Genomic DNA, 20,587 nt, shown 5'->3' on the forward strand with positions numbered 1-20,587 from the left:
CAGGACTTAAGATCCCACTGGAGACCCCCAACCCCCCCTCCCCAGGATGTCTGGTCCGGATGTGTAGCTGTGATGATGATCTGGGGGGGGGGGGGGGGGGTTAACCGCCAACAGGCTTTTAGGGCGGACTGCCTGGGAGGTTCTCAGGGGCCGAGATCCCCCCTGCTTGTCAGCTTTGCCCCCTGGTGTCGACGTCAGTGTTCACAAATGAAGCCGCGTGATGGTCTGCCCTGTTAAGGGTGGGGTGGGCGCAGGCTGCTGAGGCCTCCTCTCCAAACTCCAGCCCCAGGCTCCACCGAGGCCTGTCCCCAAACTCCAATGAAGGCTTTGGAGATGGGCGTGGCCAGCAATTGGCATGGGTGGGAGGTGGCCCTTTGGCTGTGACATCACAAGACCCGCCCACACGGTGACTTCCACACTAACAGGCAGATCATCCAGCAAATGGAGTTTACATCCTAATGAATAAAGGGGGAAAGAAGTCAAGGTGGGCCGCTAACTGGGGGGCTTATGAGAGAAAAGAGAAGGAGGAATAGTCCAAATCCACAGGACTCTTACAGCATTGATTAGGGAAGGGACTTGCTCAGGGTCACATGATGGTGTCAGTGGGGGGGATTTGAACCCACAACCTCGGGGTCTGAGGAGAGAGAGAGACGAGTGAAGAGGGTCTGCATTTGTGAAAGAAGAGCAGCAGAAGCGCTAAGGGCAGAAAGGAAATGAGGGTGAAATGAAACATCAGACAGCGAAATGGCAAAGGCGCAAAACTTGGATTGTTGTCAGCGTTAGGTGAGAGTAGAAGATGATGTCCTTCAAGAGTAACGGGGACTACTAAGGAAGAAGGAAAATTAGAGCGAAAAGAGAAGAGCTGCTCAGATTAAATAAGCTGAAATCAAACAGATCACCAGGACCAGAGAATATTCACTCCAGCGTTCTGGGAGAGGCCAGCGAGTGCAGATGGTCACTGGGAAATGACAAATATCATCCCGTTATATAAAAAGGGTGACCGGGCCGATCAGAGCAACTACAGGCCAGTGAGCTTAACATGAAACATCACAGAAAAATTAATGGGAGGAATTATTAAGAAGAAGATGGAGCAACACCTGGCAAGGACAGGACAGTCGGCGTGGGCTCAGACGAGGGAGGTCGTGTTTGACTAACAGGCTGGAATTCAATGAGGGAGCAACAAAAGGAGACCACCAGAGTGCAGCAGATGAGATTACTGATCTGGACCTTCAGAAAGCATTTGATAAGGTGCCACATGAGAGGGTGGGCATCAAACTAAAAGAAGTGGCAGGTCAGGGTGTGGAGTGCAGATGGGCACAGAATTGGCAGAGGGTGATGGTGCGAGGAGCCTCATCAGAGTGCTGACCAGCAGGGGGCAGTGAGGGGGCCGCTGCTATTTTTAACATGCAAATGATTGTTCAGGGGTGGCACGGTGGCGCAGTGCCTTGCATTCAGTAGACCCGGGTTCACTTCCCACAGTCCAAAGGCATGCAGGTTAGGTGTATTGGCGATTCTAAATTGTCCCTAGTGTGAGCTTAGTGTAGAGACGTTCTTAGGTATACGCGACCTACACATCCGTGGGGGGCCCTGACTGTGAGGGGAGCCCCTGGCCCGGCCCCGACTTACAATTATTTATTTATTTTTTTTGTTGTCGGGCTGTGGGCCTGGGGCCCCTGGCACTGCAGCTGTCTGTGCCAGTCCCAGGAAATTCAATTCAGTGCATCTTAGTCTTATTAACAATGGTCATTTATTATTCATATTGCAATCTTCACCTGAATCCCTAATAATATTGTCACGCCGTTGTAACTGCCAAATGCACTATAGAAAACGTGAATTTTAGAGATTCGTTTCGGATTCATTCATAGAGATCCCCATAAAATCATGAAATATCCCTATAGATAGATAGATAGATACTTTATTAATCCCAAGGGGAAATTCTCATACTCCAGCAGCAGCATACAGATAACAATATTAAAGAGTGATAATAATGCAGGTAAAAACAGACAGACAATAACTTTGAATAATGTTAACGTTTACCCCCCCGGGTGGAATTGCAGAGTCGCATAGTGTGATGGAGGAGCGATCTCCTCAGTCTGTCAGTGGAGCAGGACGGTGACAGCAGTCTGTCGCTGAAGCTGCTCCTCTGTCTGGAGATGATCCTGTTCAGTGGATTCTCTATGATTGACAGGAGTCTGCTCAGCGCCCGTCGCTCTGCCACAGATGTCAAACTGTCCAGCTCCATGCATGCCTAGATATTATATATAATATAATATATATAATAATATTATATATTACCGGCCTTTACCAGATCCAGAACAAAATCAATATTTTACCACTCTGCATACACACAAGCGTACATGTAGGCCTACTGGTCATCTAAGGACTTTTCTGGACGTTTTATTAGAACACCTTCCTGAGCTCCAGGGGGCGCTCCGCCCCCTCCGGACCCCCCATCCGGGGCCTCCAACCTGCTAAGAACACACACCTGCGTGGTGTGGTGTGTGTCCTGCGATGTTCCTGCCTTGCGCCCTGTGTTGGCTTTGATTGGCTCCAGCAGACCTCCGTGACCCTCTAGTTAGGATGGCGGGTTGGATAATGGTGGATGACTGTTCAGTGATTGCGGAAGGTCACTTGTGTGTCATGGGCCGTTTTTATTGTGTTGTAATTCAAAACACATCAGCCGGTCGGTCGGTTGTCACCGCGGCGCCGTTTATCCTGCAGCACTAAAGCGATTTACATTTGAGTTGGTGGCCACAGATCTGCGTATCGTCACGAAAAGCAAAGCAGGCGAACTGCGTTTCACTCAGCGGCCGCTCCGAGTGGACTGCACGGAGTTCGATTACCGCCACGAGACCGTCGGCCAGGAACACGCAGTCTGCCAGCGCGAGTGGCATTTTACAAACGCGAGCGTCACACTAGACAAGAGGTTTTTGCGGTCACGTGGTTTTTGGCGGCGTTCTTGCGCGCGAGACAAGAGCGGGACTTCGTTCTTTTAGCCAATGGGAGTAGTTCTTGCTAAGCAGCCAATCGCGAGCGCGCTCAGTTTACTTCCGGACACGGCTCTTTGGAAGAGTTCGGAGTTTTTCTCTCAGTTTTCCGTCGGTGATGCACCCGGTAATCGATTCTGCGGCCCTCCTCGTGCTGCCAAGCGAGGTTCCACCTCAGCAAACGGCATTAACTCGTCGAGCACCACATGAAGAATTATTGGAAACGTTTTTAAAGAGTGCAGGAGGTGCCTCTCTTTGCAGGTAATGAAGTCGCCGTGCCCGTTTAGTATTTGAGAGCGGAATGTGATTATTGTATTTTATCGATGTGTGTAGCGAATGTTGTGGATACACCGTCGAGCCAAACGTGTTCTCGTTACGACAGCTAAATTCTTGTAAATTCGGCTATGACGCCGCAGCACACCGCGTGGAGCCTTTTGTTTGAGTCGCCCCGATTCACGTAACCGGTTAGAGTGACGCGCACTTCTATTAAATGTTGGTGTGTGTGTTTAATTTGCCCCGCCGCGGACTGGCACTCCGTCAAGGGGAGGGTCCTGCCTTGTGCCAGTGGTGCTGTGACAGGCCCCGTCACCCGACACTGTTACATTCAAGTAAGCGGCGCGCAGATAACGACTCGATGAAGGACATTTTACATTAATGTTTAAAAATCCAACCTTATTAATGACATTGACTGTTTAGACCTAGGAATGCTGTCGATTCACCTAAAAATAAGAAGAAAGGTGCAGAACTGCGACAAAGTGATCCAAAATAAAATAATAAAACAGCGTTTTATGTAAACCATTAATTAAAATGGAGTTAGGCCGTGTAATAAGTAAAATATTAATGACATCATTTTCAGTGCATTTCCCCTCCAGTTTCATTATGTACTCCATGCATATTTTGGGATTTTAGAAATGCGGATTATGTGACAAGAATCATCTAACCTAAAGTGAGGTGACATTTTTTCAGGCGCACCCCTCGTTCATCACCCGATCACGGTGTGCCGTGTAAGACCTGAAATCGTGAAAACTCGGCTGCGTTTCAGTATGGCCCAGCGTCACAGCCTCCATGTTGACCCTCAACAGAGGACCCCCGCAAGGCTGTGCACTGAGCCCCCTGCTCTGCAGCTTACAGAGACGACGTTTACCAGGACAGCCATCTGACAAGCAACCCACAGAGCTGGCCAGAGATCTGAGCAGGCAGCAGACGGACCACCAGGGTCAGCAGCTTGAGATTTGTTATTGATGAACTGAAGTGGCTCCAACACATGGCACCAACTGTCGAGAGGGCTCACAGAACATCGACTTCCTCACAAACCTGAGGGCAGTTGGCATTTCTGGTTTTACTCTCCTGCACTTGCATGGGGGCACAGTGAAGTCAATCCTCGCTGGCTTGGCACATCCTGCCATGGTGGCACTCGCTCAGCAGAGTGGGGTGAAGGCAACACAATATGGCTGCTGCCTTCTGTTTAGAACACAACATCTGCTTACTTAGGAAGGCATACGGGATAATAAAGACCTTGGCAATCCCCCACACACACACACACACACACACACACTCTTCTCACTCCTTCTGTTCTGTGTGTTGTATTGTCCCCCCTTTTTTTTGACACCCAGCCTACCTAGAAGGGGGTCTTCTCTTTGAATTGCCCTTCCCGAGGTTTCCTCCATTTTTGTTTTTAGGAGTTTTTCCTTTTCTTCTTAACAGAGTTTAGGCTGTCAGAAGGCAGGGCCTGTTAAAGCCCATTATGGCACTCCTTGGGTGATTTTGAGCTACAAACTGTATTGTATAATGACAGGCAGCCATTGTAAGAAATGTAAGAAGTTCAGTAATGACGCGCTGTACTCGCTTGCGCTCTCTCTCCCTGTTTCTGCTCTTATGTATTCAGTATCCATGTGTGTGTTTTGTGAACCACATGGGAGGACCCATCAGCCATGTAATGTGGGCTCAGTCAGAGTTGCCAGTCTATTGACACCCTCATGCCCAATTGTCTTCATATTGTTTTAGCCAGAACCCAATTTGTTTGAACAATTGACTTGTTTGCCCAAGATGGCCGACACCTCATTGTGTTTTGCTCTTCACGTCATTCTTATAAGACCCGTTAAAGGGCAGTGAAGGAAACGCACAGGAGAACAGCCGTTTAGGAGACAGAAGAGCCGGCGTACCCAGCTGCGCCAACTATCATGCCATGTTTAAAGGCACCAAGGCCCACACTCAAGTGGACAGCACCATATGAGGAGGTGACACCTGTCACACTGGACTGTTGAATTTGTGTGAAGGTGGCGGTGCGCCGTAAACATGTCGACTTGAGTGTGTGTGTGAAATGAGGCCTAAAACTTAATTCAAAATCGCAAAATGTGCTTAGAGCTGTTTGCTTGAAAAGGGAACTCCGTGAAACTGGAGGGGAAACGTATTGAAAATGATGTTAGTCATTCATGTGGGTGAAGGCAGCTAATTTGGCACACGGCCTCCCCCAGGACACAAGATGGCGATTTCCCTGCAGCATAGTGGTGCCCCAGATTCCTGCACAGTACCCTGGGATCTGGAGTTCAGCTTCACAGGCCTGCTGGGTACCATGAGTACTGCCAAGAAACGCTGCAGGGAAGGTTTTCACTTTCCGTCGAGTCCAGAAGTACCCCCGAGTCATGGGGATGGACGCCCTGAAGTACTTCCGGGCTGAAGAAAACTGAAGCCCTCCATCTGTCACATGAGAGGAAGAACGGAAGCACTTCCGTGTCACGGATCATATAAAGGACTGTTGGGAACGCAGCAAGCGAGCCGGAGTTGGGGGGTGCGGAGGAGAGAAGTGCGTTTGGTATTGTAATTCTATTTATTGTCTATTTAGAATGACCTGTTTATTGTGGCTGTGGGGCTTCAGAGCAGCTTCCAAAAAAGAAAAGAATTAAAGAAGCTTATTGTGGCAGAGACGTCTGTCTGTCTGTCAGGTTAGCAGAGCGACAGCACCCTCTAGTGTCACGCGTTATATTGACAGTTCATTTATTACTATACTATATGTATATTAAACTGTAACTCTATTATAAAGAAGGTCAGCGTGCCAACACAGCAGTGGAGACCGGGCACCATGTCCTCTGGCACTTTCTGCGGCTCGCTTAGCCTTCATGAACCTTACGCCAGTTGTGTGAATGTTTGAGCGACGTGGTCCACCAGTTTACACGGGGGGTGCCTTTTGTGATCAACATCACTGCATTTGGAAAGAAAAAAATAAAAAAGATTACAAACAATTATTAGTAATTCACAGTAATTTCAACAGGGGTGGCGGCTGTGCGCTTATCTGCCTTTTGACGTTGGCATTCGGAGTACTGAAGAGTATTTGACAAAACAGTCAGTGGCCTTGAAGAAGCTGCATTTTTAAACGTGAATGTGTAAAATAAAATGTCCTTCATCGAGGCGTTACGTTCAAGCTACTTACAGTGGGGGGGAATGAAGTAAACTGAATGTGTAAGTTTACTGACTTACTGTACAAAGAGATGAGCCGTCTCACAGTTTCGTTTTAATGGAGAGACACAAATCAATTTATAACTTTTCCGTGATTTTTTGGTTGATATTCTGTCTCTCTCCATTACGCAAATCAAATACTCCTTTCCCTCTCTGTATTTGAATATAACACCATCAGGTGACGGGGCCTGTCACAGCACCACTGGCACAAGGCAGGATACCCCTCTTGACGGAGTGCCAGTCCACGGCGGGGCAAATTAAACACACACACCAACATTTAATGGAACTGCGCGTCACTCTAACTGGTGAAACGTGACTCGGGGCGCCTCAAACAAAAGGCCCCAGGCGGTGTGCAGCGGATGCAGTTAGACCCTTCTCGTTTTGGAACGGAATCGGAAAGAATATAGCTGTTGTAACGAGAACACGTTTGGCTCGACGGTGTATGCACAACATTTGCTACGCACAGCGATAAAATACAATAATCACATTCCGCTGTCAAATACTGAACAGGCACGGCGACTTCATTACCTGCAAAGAGAGGCACCTCCTGCACCCTTTAAAAAACGTTTACAATAATTCTTCATGTTTTCCTTACAATGTAATGCCATTTGTTGAGGTGGAACCTCGCATGGCAGCACGAGGAGGGCCACAGAAACGATTACCGGGTGCATCACCGGCAGAAAAACTCCAAACTCTTCCAAAGAGCCGAGTCCAGAAGTAAACTGTGCGCATTCCCGCTTGGAGGCGTGCCTCGTGATGGGATGGTTCGAATGCACTACTCCCATTGGCTAAAAGAACGAAGCCCCGCCCCTGACTCATTTGACGGTAGAGTCGCGCAAGAAAGCTGCCAAAAATCACGTGACCACACAACCATTGCCGAGTGTATCGCTCGCGCGTTTCTGGCACACAAACTTGGTAATCGAACTCCTTACAGGGGGTCCATCTCCTCTATTCTCTCCCGAAGGCCGATGGAGTAGAAACGGCTGCCTCAGAGGGACCTTCCCGAAGAGCTGCTGCATTCAATTCTGTCAATCAACAATCGGGGCGTCCACAACAATTAGGGACGTTACCCTAAACATGTAGTGCGAATAGCCACAGGTGGAGAAGAGTGGAGTGGCTACTGTGGAACATCTCGACGTGTCGGTCAGGACCATCTTCAGAAGAACTGAAGGCAAGCACAGCACCAGCTTTAAACAACTTGATACTTTTCTCCATTTTGATTTGTTGCCCAACACTAACAAAACTTGGGCTTGCCGTCAGAAACGTCTACAGTTGGGACCCCTCGCACCCCAACTGCTGCTGCCCCTACCCTTACCCTTTGACGCTGATTGGCCATTTGATTCGTCTTGACTCGAAACGCCGCCCACTCCGATCAGCCGCTGAGTGAACACGTCACGCCGTCCATGGGCGGGAGTTAAAATAACGCTACGACTTCGTGACACTGGCACACACATTTCACGAATCGCACAGTAGGTGTGACACGATAAAAGGGTGCCAGCGTTACACGGCTCACCCTCAAATGCACTGCAGTGTAATTAACCCGCAGGATTTTGGGCCCCGCTTCCGGCCGTGCGATCCTGTCCTTGATGACTCCTGCCATTCACTCACCTGTCATGCCCATCATGCTCACCGTCTGTAGCTGCTCCATGGCTGGACTCCTCTCAGAGTGGACAGGCGGCATGGAGGAGACGCACAGACACTTGGCAGGCCGTTTATTTAAATTACTGTATTTATGTACACTTTATACAGAGAGAGGTGGAAGAGCCCGGTGCGCCACGTCACAGGACGCCACCCCGTCCTACCACACCTCCATTAGCTGGACAATCCTTTGGCCACCTCCATTTGGACACTCCTGTCACAAATCCTGCCCTGCCATTCTTTAACAGTCACAATGTGATGACGTCAGCTCTTGAGGGACAGGTCACTAGGAGGTGCTGGCAGTCAGTGGGGTCAGAAGCCTCAGGAGACGACACTCAGTGAGCCATCTGGAGCATCACTTGGAGACCCTGGAGTGGGCAGCAGTGAGGAGTGAAAGAAGGAGCTGGCATGTCACTGACTGGACAGGTGGGCCGCCACGTCCCAAATGGCACATGTACTGAGCGCTCGGGGCTCGGCCCGTTTATAGTGCAGTTATGGAGCCCGAGGAGGAGTGGAGTGGCTGACAGGAAGCCTGGGCCCTTCACTGGTGTCACAGAGTCCTTCATCTGCACCTCCCACAGGTCCCCATTGAGTGGAAGGCGGACTTCCATTCAGGTATCCAGTAGGGGGTGCTGGAAGAAAAGTGAGCCAATAAAATGGAGGGGGCAGGTCAACGAGTGGTGTTCATTCGCTAATTTAAACTGTTTAATGTGCCACGTGACCCACCCGATTACGGGCACCCTGCAGTGGCATGCACCTTCATGCTGCTGGTAACCCGGTATTAGGTTACAGGTCTTTGTTATTCTAATCAGAAAGTATATAGTGCCTTTACCGAGGGCACTGTCACCAGCTGAGGTGTACACTGTAACGGGCAGCTACAAGCACACAGACTGCAAGTCTTAGCTGACACAGGCCCCCCTCAATCACACAATATCATGGCACCCATGCCAAGCAGGCCTCTGTCAGCTGGCCCAGGGCAAGATAGAATTGCTGCATGGCATGGGTACCATGTGCCAATCTTGCCAGCACCTGTCTATATCTGTTCAATATGCCCTCAGCGTGTGTCTGGCTTATGTGAGAAGTGGCAGATGGACATGTGCTGGACATCTCCATGTCCACCCCCTATCAGCAGGGTATCCAACTGGGATGGCAGATGCCAGTGTTGGCCACCTAAGAAATGTGCCAAGGCTTCAGCTAGGGGTGCCACAGGGCCAATAGAGGAGCACCCCACAGAGCAGGTGACAAGGACACCATTTGGGACGTGGCCATGGCCGAGCTCTTCCTCCTTACTCTGACGCCCACTGCTGCTCAGCCCTGAGGTCGACTCAAATATCCAGGATGACGCCATCTTGTCTGCACGCTCGGCCACGAGGAGACGTTCACCCGCATTCCTCCTCAAGTGGCAGGGGACTAAAGAGACACGATGAGGTGACCACAGCTGCCAATTCGTCGCCTCGTCCAGCGACTACCGGATTCTGGTGAACAGGTTCAGAACGGATTTGGATTCCTAAAACACAGGAAATAAAATCTGAATGCAGGCCTGCCACAACGTAATCATCATCATCATCATCAAGATCAACAACAGTTAGGCCCCAAGGGTCAGCACGGCATTAAGTCACAACCACCCCCAAGATAGTGGCATTGGGGGCAGCACGGGGCGAACACCAAACACAATACCTCAATGTCACCTGCGTCCCAGCCACCCATCGGGTCATTCTCAACACACCCATTTTAAGGCAAAACTCTTGCATGGTTAAAGCACACTGCATTTTTCATTCCAACAGATGGCGCTACTGACACTATAAATTAATAAAGGAAAATTTAAATTGAAAAAAATGATAGGACACATAAACAGCCTGATAGCACACTTAGTGATCCCACTGGAGCTCATTGGCTGATAAGTGGGGTCTCCAGCTCTGGTCCTGAGGGGCTAGAAAGACTTCTTTGCAGCCATTTCTGATTTAAACTTGCTTATTTAAATAATCTGCCCCTGGCGGCAGATCACCGAAATGTCCCGTAGTGAGCTCCCTCTGGCATTTGTCTGTCTGCTGGAATCTCCACAGCAGCGCTAATATTTGTGCTGTGCCATCTGTTGGAATACAAAATGCAGTCTATGCCATTAGTACATACATCACAAAATGCATTCCAACAGATGGTGCAGCACACACATTAATGCTCCATATGCCCAACCGTGGAATTTCAGCCAATTAACAACAAACTCCTCAACATCTTCTTTCTAACTCTTACTTACGAGGGTCTCAAACGCAAGTCCTGGGAGACCAGTGTGTCCTCTCTGCAGCTGTTAACAGAATTTACTATTCATCTGTTCAGACAGTTTCTCCATTACGGACGACTGGACACTAAACTGACCTGAGGGGCACCATCCCTCTTCCTTAACTCCTAAGTGGTTTTCCTTTATTAAGTTCAAGTGTTAGTTGGTTGTATTTGACAGAATCGGCTGTGCAGCAATGCCAACTGTTGCAGTGTGCCATGTGTTGAAGTGAAAAATGCACATAGTCCACGCAATGCATTTCAGCAGATGGAGCCCTGCAGACGTTCGCACTGAACATGGCTGGTCTTGGGGGTTAAGCCAATCACAACAAGCCCACCCTCATCTGAACTTCTAATGCCCACCTTTTTGTGTTGCCCCTTCTTCTGTACTCAACAAACTGCCTGCCAATACTTCAGCTTCACACAGTGACGGTGGCTGTGGAATGTCATTGGGACCCTTCACCGTGGGGGGCTCTTTGAGTCTTACCTTGGTGGAACGCGTCTTACTGAAGACGTTCCAGAAGCGGAGGGTCTCGTCTCCAGCTCCGGTTACGATTGCTTCTCCGTCGGGTGAGATGGCCTACAGGATGACAAGCCGAGACAGGTGAGGCGTCACCACAGGAGTGACAACTGGACTGCCACCCTGACCCATCATGGCACACACTTACCAGGTAGAGAACTCTGTAGGAATGTCCAGTGAGCTTGGCGACCTGCGTAAGCGACGGGTACTTCCAGACCAGGATCTGATTCTGCGAGTAGCCGTGAGTGCTGACCTGTAGACGAGAGAGCGCCGGGGGGTCGGCGTGGGTTCAAAAATGAAGAGCGTGGTAAAGTAGTGCAGTGGTTTAATGGGGAGTGGGAGCTCGGAGTGGTCCGACATCCATGTCCAGACAGAAGTGAAATATTCTGATGGTTTCCAGATATAAACGATTCATTTCGCTAACGGAGACGCGCCTCTCGCCCATGAGACCCTCGTCAGCTCTGTGCTGCTCAAATCAGTCCGACTCTTCAACTGGCAAAGTCGCTGCAGCCGAGCAAACGCAGCACAACACGCAACTTCTTCCTGTTGGCATCACCTCACCCGCCAGGCGGGTCACTTAATACACACACGATTGGGGGTGGAGCTAACTGTTTAGCCCCACCCACACATGGGAACGCCCCCTTCGGACGACTGCACACTTGTAATTGATGCCGTTTCTCAAAGGCCTCCTTGTTGTCATTGACAACGCACCAAACATCTGCAGACAGCATCTACCAGGACTTGATGACATCACACAGACAGTGAATCCGAATCGGAAAATGCAAATGAACCCCCCCCCCCCACAAACTCGGAGCTACTAGTAAACGTTAACATTTAACATTATACAAAGTTATTGTCTGTTTTTCACCTGCATTATTATCATTCTTTAATTTAATATTATTTATTGTATCAGTATGCTGCTGCTGGAGAATGTGAATTTCCCATTGGGATTAATAAAGTATCTATCTATCTAGTCGGGCTACTCAAGTTCTCCGAGTTGCACTGTGGCACTGACCCCCTCATCCGAGCTGACGTCACCCTGCATGACTTCTAGCTGGGGGGGACATCTGCAGATCTCGTCGCCTGAGCTCATCATTTTACACGACTAGAAATCGGCGGGCATGTCGAACTACGCCACCGCGTGATGACTCCCCAAGTTATAAACCCGATGCAAGCGGCACAGACACTCACCAGCTCGTTGGCATGCTTGGACCAGGCCAGGTTGCACACCTGTGAACCCGTGTCGACGCACTGCAAGGGCTGGCAGGTCAGCGTGTTCCAGAAGCGGATGCAGCGGTCAGCGGTCCCCCCGCCCGAGGCCAGCAGACCGTGCTGGTGAGGTGACCAGGCGATGGCTTTGACGGCCGCCAGGTGCTCCGTGTACTGCTGCACTGGGCTCAGACTCGAGTTGTTCCACACAAAGAGCTGCAAGAGGAGCGCAAAGCTGAGCACCGTCATACCTCCCATGAGCCGTGGCGCGCCATCACTGGACACAGACATAGCACCTTGTTGTCGTTGCCCCCAGACGCCAGGTGCTGGTGGTCTGGCGACCACTTGAGGCCGCACACTTCCTGCCGATGACCCTGCAGTCGGCGCTCGCTCTGCACCGGTGGGCTGCGCACATCCCGTTGCAGGATGAGACGATCCCGGCTTCCGGAGGACAGCTGCTCCGCGTTCCAGGCCAGAGCCCCTGAGGTGGACAAGTGGGGGGTGGGGGCGTTAACAGGGCGGCAGGAGGAAGAGAGGGCAGTGACGCCACGACGGACAGTAAAGTGACGAGTCTCACCGACTCGAGCCGAGTGGCCGTCCAGGCAGGTCAATTTCTTGCCAGCTGCCGAGTCCCAGATCTGCACAAAGCCCTTATGAGTGCCAACAGCCACCAAGTTGCCCTGTAAAGCCAAACCGAGAGATTAAATGAGTCGCTGCGCCAACAGTCGGCCACACAGCTCAGTGACTCTACTCACCCTTTCACTCCAGCACACCGAAGTCACCGAGTCCCCATCGGCCGACAGGTCACATAGTCGAGTCACCTGCAGGGCGAGACGCGTCAGACACTGGCATACGGCACGGCCTCACTCACCCTTCTCGTTTCCCCCCTAAGCTCCCCCACCTGGCTGGTACACGCGCTCCACAGGTACACGCAGGCCCCCAGTCCCACACTCAGCACGTTGGAGGCGGACCAGTCGACCAGGTTCAAGTAGAAGTCGTCCTGCAGCTCCGGGGCGTCCAGAACCTTGAAGGGGATCTTGGAGATCTTCCTTGTGGGCTTCCTCGGCGAGCGTAGCAGCTTGTGACTAAAAGGGGGAAAAGATGTCAGTGATGGACGGCGTGTGGTCATGTGGGGTGGGACGGCCACCGGGGGCGCCTACCTCTTATTACTCAGGGGAGAAAGCGAGTACGGGGAGATCTCGTTGCCACCGTCACTCAGGACCTTCTTGCTGCTCACTGCGTACTGCGGGGAGAACAAAGAGGAAGTTAGGGACACCCAAGAAGTCACATGTCAGCCCCTGTGGTAGGGTGCAAAGGAAACCAAAGGCGGGCAGAATTCTCAGAATTACTGGAGGAGAAATCCCACCAAGCGCCATCACTAAGGAGGTAGCTGGATACTTGGTGAATAGAGAGAGGGAAAGAATACAGCGAGATAAACAAAGATATGAAAGGCACTATATAATATGATAGATAGAACCTTTCACATTATCTATTATATAGTGCCTTTCACATCTATCTAATCCTGCCGACTACGCTATTATATAGTGCCTTTCACTCTATCTGATAGTTCCTTTCCGTATCTCTATCAGATAGAGTGAAAGGCACTATATAATAGATAGATAGCGTAGTCGGCAGGATAAGATAGATATGAAAGGCACTGATAGATAGATAGATAGTGGAAGGCACTAAATAATAGATAGATAGCCCGTACAGCCAATATTCTGAGTGCACATTTAACATTTGGTATCCTTAAGACTCCATCCATCCATCCATTTTCCAACCCACTGAATCCGAACACAGGGTCACTGGGGTCTGCTGGAGTCAATCCCAGCCAACACAGGACACAAAGCAGGAACCAATCCTGGGCAGGGTGCCAACCCACCGCAGATCCTTAAGACTCTCATTCCCTAAGTCAGTGTGTATATTCTAATTGGTTAGGATGAAGATGACATGACAGGACGAGGCTTTCTGCAGTCTGATGACTGGAGAGCCCCAGTAGCGCCCCCTAGCTCACCACGATGGAATTTCACCCCAATCGTCTTTTGTGCCACCCTCTCCGGTGAATCCAGGGTCAGTCCTGTAATGCAGATGGCCGTCCTCATTGGCTTATTCAGGCATCAGGTGCTACAGAACAGTGCACTGGCCACTACGGACTGGCTGAACATCCTAAGCAGCTTGTCATCTTCTTTAAAGGACCCCAAGTCTCCTTAGACAGTTTTAGATACAAGCTTTGCCAGGGTATTGTCACAAACGACTGTGGTCAACGCCTGCACGTTAGTCAAAGGTTAAGAAAGATCACACAGAAGGAGCCCAGCTAGGAAGACCGTAATCCATTGTGGTAAAGACGGAGGGCAGACTGTGTTGTGATCAAAGTCCTGGGGGCAGTGGAGCACCTTGTGGTGATCCAGAGAATGGCCGGAGTCACACCACTGCTGACAATAAGTGTCACTCCTGTTTGTTTGCGCTACCTACCACGTGTTGCCCAGTACTTTGTCAAGTGTTCCTGACACCTGGTCTGGCATCGCGGTGCACCATTTACTGTTTGCAATTAACTGAGTTTCAGGCAGTTCACACAGTGGACCTTCAGCAAGCAGGACGGTCATTCTGTCAAATTGTGGGACAAATTGGATCCGAGGTGTCCGTAGCTCACTGGTGGTGAAGAAAAGGGTAATGTAGGATGAATGTCAAGACTGGTGCATCAGAAGGGTGGCTGTGGCAGTCACTGCTGCACCAAAGTGCCCACTCACACCACATGTAGTCATCGTCTGTGGAGGAAGACTCTGGTCACATGTTCTCCGTGGCCCTGCTGCGTCTAACTCATTGTTACGGACAAACAGGCCTGCAGTGGACCCTCAAATAGGCTGAACGGAGGGAGATGTGTGTCGTCTTTAGTGATGAAAGCAGATTGTGTCTCGTAATGAGTGACGGTCGTATGTCTGTGTCCGGCTGAGACCTGCCGAGTGGCCACGTCCGCCGCATATATATGACTGCAAGAAGAAGCACGGCCCACGGTGCACCTCACAGTGGTCACTCACATCTGGAGTTTACGGAGGAGATGTTGACGAGCTCTACCGACGTCAGCATGACAGGAGAGACACCAGCCCAAGATGCTCTAGAGGACGTGTGACGAAGTCCCCTGGCCAGCATACTCACCGGCTCTCCACAAGATTGGACTGTACGACGAGGTCACGAGAAATGAACCTCAAACAACTGAGCCTTGTAGCAACATTTGCAATTGAGCTAAGAGAGAGACTGCCAAGGAGACGGACAAATGACAGCTGGAAGGGCGACGGGCACACAAGCAGGTTATTTTAAAAGGTGCCGAGGTCTGCTTGACCAATGCGAGTCGGTGAAGGTGTTAATAAGCAGCCAGTTCTTCTGGTAGTCTGACAAGAGTTCTATGAATATGTAATTCTGCGAGTGTTTAGAACGACGAGGAGCAGCACCACGTCACAAGCGGCTCACTGTGCCACCAACATTCCTAGCTGCTGGATGGGACATCTGAGTGTCAGCCTTCTCTCCGGCCTGATTATGTATGGATACAGGATTACGCATTATGTTCTGGACGTGAATGTTATCTTTTAAAGCAAGTTAAACACGTACTGTATATCTCTTTTTGTACCATCTCTCTCTCGTAATTATTTTCCACCACGGGTACAAAATGGTTGGCATTGGCTCTGCATCAAGAAACACATCCTAGGGAGAACAAGCGCCCCCTGCTGAATACAAGTCTCCAGATCAAAAAGGTATGTACTGACCCTCCAGTGGTGGACCTTGGTGACAATGCTGTGCCACGTGGCACTCGATGCACTGAACAAACCACACGCAGTGTCGCCGTCTGTCAGTGGACGTGTACTTATCAGACTCGGGTGATTCCTCAGCACAAGTGTGGGGTGACACCTACATGGTGGTCTCACTTTCCGGGGACAGAGCCATGTTAACACACACACACACACTATGACCTGATGATGTCACACGAGCCCGTGCTGTGTCATGGTCCTCGAGTCGCTCTGTATCGCCGACTTGGACACAGTCAGGCACAAATGGAAACTCACCCGAAACAAGTTGCGGCGCTCCTGCATGGGCACCTGGAAGCGGCGGTCCTCTGTCTGGGGGTCAGTGACTTTCTCGATTCCGGCCCCGAGAAGCTCATTCTTCAAAAGAGCAGCGTAGGCCATGCCATCTGAAACAGGAAGGAAGATTCAGCTCATCACCCACCGCCATCTGAGGCACCTGCGTCACCTCCACCCAACACAGCTGAATGCGTCCCACCTTTGCCATTGTCTGCACTGGTGTCCTTAGACCTCTTGCTGTGATTGGGGGACTTGCCATTCTCCTGCAGACCAGTAAAGAAAGAAAGAAAGTCCATCCCAGAATGCAAAGCTCTTATCAGACACACTGAGGCGAGGCTCAACAATATGGCCGCTCAAGTGAAAAGCTCACCTCTGCACCGCACTTACGTTTATCGTGTGGAAGTTGATGCTCCAGTTGGAACCAGCTCTGGCGGGAATAAAACGATCCCCGGTCTTCTGAAGGCTGACCGGCGAATTTAGAGATGCCGACTAGAAAAACCAAAAGGGAAGCGCGTGAGTTTGAAGAGCCGACATGTGATGGTGTCCCCGTCCAGGGTCTGCACTCTCACGTGAGCAGGCAGCTTCACCCAGGAATTGCCGCCCCTTCAAGTGAAGGTGGGCAGTGGCAGCTCTGACTGGTCTCATCTTGTGGCTTTGTCACCCTCTCAGGTCATGCAGCTCTGCTCTGCTCTGACCAGCTGGGCCCCTGACACAAGCGAGGGGACTCACCGGCAGCAGGACGTTGTTGGACACGTTGTGGAAGTTAATTTGTCGAAGGAGCCGCTTCTCATAGTCCTTATCCATGGCTGCCAGAAGAGCGGGAGCAGCAGGAGAGCTGGCTGGTGGGTACGCAGGTCAGAAGTCGTCCGCAGGTGACACCTCTCTTCCTCTCTCCTGATTTTGATCCTTCCATATGCAATACAACGAAAAAGAAAAAGAGGCTGTTTAGTGTGACAGTCAGCCATGAGGTGACTTTACGTGGCGGCCTACGCTGCAGTCCACCACCGTCCCAGTCAGTCCGTCAGTCGCTGCTCCAGGACTGGGCCCACCACTCATTAACCTGAACTGGAGGTGGTCACCCTGACGTGCTGGAGTTGGTAACCACAGATGGCCAGTCGACTGCTCCGACGTGCTGCAGCTACCCCAATAACGTTCTGCCATCGCTCGCCCGGTCCACCCAAGTGTTGTGTTACTGTTAGTTTGGATGTGTTAGAAACAGTGAACCAAATACCCCAAAAAAATAAATAACTAAACAGGGGGTCTCAACGATCACGAGAGTGAAAAATGCAAGTCAAATGGTGGAGAGCCATCTACAGCCTCGGGCGTCTGGATACTTCACGTGTCATGTGGGCTTCCAACGTGAACACCCCTCCAACTTATGAACTCATAAAGTAACGCGGATCTCCAACGTCACTGCATTGTGTGGTGGCCACTTGGTGCTCAGACACTTCATTTGTCTCCTTTCCAACTTCACTTCATGACAACCACACAGAACTCCTCTGTTTTTATTTTGAGTGTTGAGCAGTAGATCAGCGGCCATCTCCCAAAATAGCGACCAGATAACACGTACACGAAAAGAACAAAGTGGGAAGGTCCGACATCACAAACTCCGAAAACTTCCACAGTACATGAATTCAGCATCCATCTGAGCTCTGAGGCCGACCAGCCAGCCATCCATAAATCCTTTTCTTTTTCTTACCGCTTATCCACTCGGGATGATGGGGGTAGCCGACTACACAAAGATGCCCAGCCACCCTTTATTCCCAACACCTCCTCTGCAGATACCTAAGCATTTCCAGATACAATCTCTCAGGCTCTGCCCAGGGGTCTCCTCCTCGCTAGGGAGGCGCCCAATCAGATGGCAGAACAACCTCAAATGGCTCCTTTAGATGTGCAGGATCAGCGGCTCTACCTTGAGTTTCTCCTGAACGTCTGAGCTCCTCACCTCGTCTGTAACGCTCAGTCAGACGCCCCGTGATAGAAGCTCATCTGTGCCGCTCGTGTCCAGGACCTACTTCTTCTGGTCACTACCCAAAGCTTGTGGCCACAGGTGAGGACAGGAAGGTAGGGTGACCGGTAAATGAAGAGCTCTGCCTTTTGGCTCAGCTCTCTCTCTCGCTCACTCTTCACCACGACTGACCAGTCCAGCGTCCACATCACTGCAGACGCCACTCTGATCCACCTGCCTGTCAATCTCTCCACTCATAAACAAGACCACCGAGAAACTTAGACTCCTCTACTTGAGGGAGACCACCTCCCCAACCTGCATGGGGCATTCCACCCTTTACCAGCTGAAAACCAGGACCTCAAACTTGGGGGTGCTGATCCTCTTGATGAGGCACACAGGATCACATCATCTGCAAGGAGCAGAGATCGACCCCGAGGTCATGGAACTGGACCTCCTCTGAGGGACTCAACTGCAAAACTAATGCACTCTTCATAATAAGGTCATCATCATCATCATCATCACTGGTTTCATGGTCGTTATCCTGGTTCACCCTGGTTAGCTAGCTGCACCCTCAAATCTTTCTCCTTTCTGTATGTATCACACAATCACATTTCCTCCTCTTCAGTCAGTTCTTCTCTACCTTTCACTCCACATGCCCACCTCCACACCAAGTCTTTCTCCTTACGTGCCATTCACACTCCTCTCATCCCATGACACTTAATAATAATTCTTTACATTTATATAGCGCTTTCCTCACTACTCAAAGCGCTCTCCACACAGGGAGGACCTGGGAAGCGAACCCACAATCTCCTTTCTGCAAAGCAGCAGCACTACCACTGCGCCACCTCTTCAACCATCTAATTGTTCTCAAGTCACTTCTGTCCATCTCGCTGCCTTCACTCCTCACTCAGCACCCACAACTTCACCCTTCAATGCCAGCTTGGCTCCTCTGCAGGTGACAATGGCAGACAGCTGCGGCTATCACTGCTGTGCCTGCGCTCAAGCGGCCACCTCAGGAACACGACGCTCCTACTTTCTCCAAAATAGCCCCACTGCCGATATCTAAAACTCCACTTGTGCTCTTCTTAACTGGTCTCCTGCCGGCTACCCTCCCTTTGCACCCCACATCTCTTCGCACCCCACTTCTGACAGATTCGGCAGTGGATCGCGTTCCTTCTACCAAACACACCGCACGGTGAGGCCCCTGCTTCTTCCATCGTCTTGGTCTCTTCAGCATTTCTTTCTCATTTCCAAAGCTGCCCTCCACTTCAGTATGTTGTCCCTCATTTCTGATTCACTTTTTGCCCCCAACACAACAGCGGGATTTCCACAAACTTACTTTTACTTAATTGTAAGTAGCAAGTCGTATTTGACTTTTTATTCTGGGCTTTACCAGGACAACCTGGCCAAATTCAGGTACCTGACGGCTACCATTGGCTAGTGCAGAATGTGCACCCCGACCAGCCCCTCAGGTGGTCCTTATGAGGCCAAGCCATACACAGGCTTGAAAGCCGTCCCACTGATTATGTGGACCCAGCGTTGGGTAAGATGGACCGAGGTCAGTCCACAGCCTTCCTGCTGCCGGAGGGTCCTTTCAATCCACGGCACTGGGGACCCTCAGGTCTTCAGTTCAATTCAATGCCCGGCTCACCTCAGTTAATCCAAACTGGGAGGACTGGTCAGTCGGTCAGTCAGTCAGTCCTGAATGGGGGGGTCAGTGCTGTCCTCAGTCATCTTCTCATCTCCTAGCACTCAGCGCATAATCTGGTTACCCTTCGGCACGTCAGTCTGCTCCGCCGGTCCCCCTGCACGGTGCTTCTTCGGTAAAACGCGTCGGTCACCCGTCACTCCCCAGCGCTGCAGCCCTAGCGTCACACTTCCCCACTCGGCCCCGGGGCTGCCTCACCTGCTCGTCACACGTCGCCGCTCGGTTTCCTAGACACTGTGCCACCCGCGCGCCGTTGTCATGACAGCCGCGGCTCCACTCGGCCCTGCGCGCCTCGGCCTGTCCGCTGCCTGGATTCAGCCCTCCTCTCTCTGCTTGCGGATCCGTGAAGACGAGAAACGCCGCTGCAGGGCGGGCGGGCCGACGTGTCTCCTTCGCCGGGGGTGCTCCGCCGCGGACTCCTCGGACTGTGGATTGCTCGGTGCTACTGCACAGCGGGACGGTGGAATTCTCGGGGACGCTCTCGGTACCCGCCGGCTCTGTCCAGGCTAGCGGCATCCCAAGCGCAGAGGGGCGGGGCCGAGCGATGTCGACGTCACTGGCGTGCAGGCATGACGTGGCGCTGGGAAGCGGTGGGCGGGGCGGAGGAGGGGGCGTGGCCCAAACAAGACGACGGTCCTCTTCGGTGAATGGCGGCCTGGGCTGAGGTGGGATGCTGCTCATCGGCTTTTCTTCAGCGAATTCCGCCATCCGCGTTTGAAGCTCAAATAAAGATGGACTGAAATGACATTTGTGAATGTGAAATTTCATCCAAGAATCATT

At 51.2% G+C, this 20,587-nt stretch overlaps 1 protein-coding gene across 1 annotated transcript; it reads right to left on the bottom strand.

The window, feature by feature from the left end:
* Positions 1 to 9,090: 9,090 nt before the first annotated feature.
* LOC127529341 (fizzy-related protein homolog) lies at positions 9,091 to 20,153 on the bottom strand. Its single transcript, XM_051932486.1, has 14 exons — positions 20,006 to 20,153; positions 16,881 to 17,057; positions 16,539 to 16,640; positions 16,351 to 16,414; positions 16,134 to 16,261; positions 13,239 to 13,321; positions 12,980 to 13,163; positions 12,834 to 12,899; positions 12,656 to 12,758; positions 12,375 to 12,559; positions 12,061 to 12,294; positions 11,018 to 11,122; positions 10,837 to 10,929; positions 9,091 to 9,585 (listed from the first exon to the last, which is right to left on the bottom strand). Exons 2-14 carry the CDS (start codon positions 16,953 to 16,955, stop codon positions 9,544 to 9,546), a joined length of 1,464 nt encoding a protein of 487 aa, XP_051788446.1. The 5' UTR covers positions 16,956 to 17,057; positions 20,006 to 20,153; the 3' UTR covers positions 9,091 to 9,543.
* Positions 20,154 to 20,587: the final 434 nt, after the last annotated feature.

The sequence above is a fragment of the Erpetoichthys calabaricus genome, chromosome 10, assembly GCF_900747795.2.
Source record: "Erpetoichthys calabaricus chromosome 10, fErpCal1.3, whole genome shotgun sequence".
NCBI lineage: Eukaryota > Metazoa > Chordata > Cladistia > Polypteriformes > Polypteridae > Erpetoichthys > Erpetoichthys calabaricus.

What these genes read in the sequence shown, in the direction of transcription:
- LOC127529341 (XM_051932486.1), bottom strand. Translation starts at nt 16,955, where the DNA reads ATGGATAAGGACTATGAGAAGCGGCTCCTTCGACAAATTAACTTCCAC. An exon ending in CCAACAACGTCCTGCTGCCG is followed by an intron (nt 16,641 to 16,880) that starts GTGAGTCCCCTC and finishes TGGTTTTTCTAG; the next exon opens with TCGGCATCTCTAAATTCGCC. An exon ending in CGGTGTGCTGGAGTGAAAGG is followed by an intron (nt 12,759 to 12,833) that starts GTGAGTAGAGTC and finishes TTGGCTTTACAG; the next exon opens with GGCAACTTGGTGGCTGTTGG.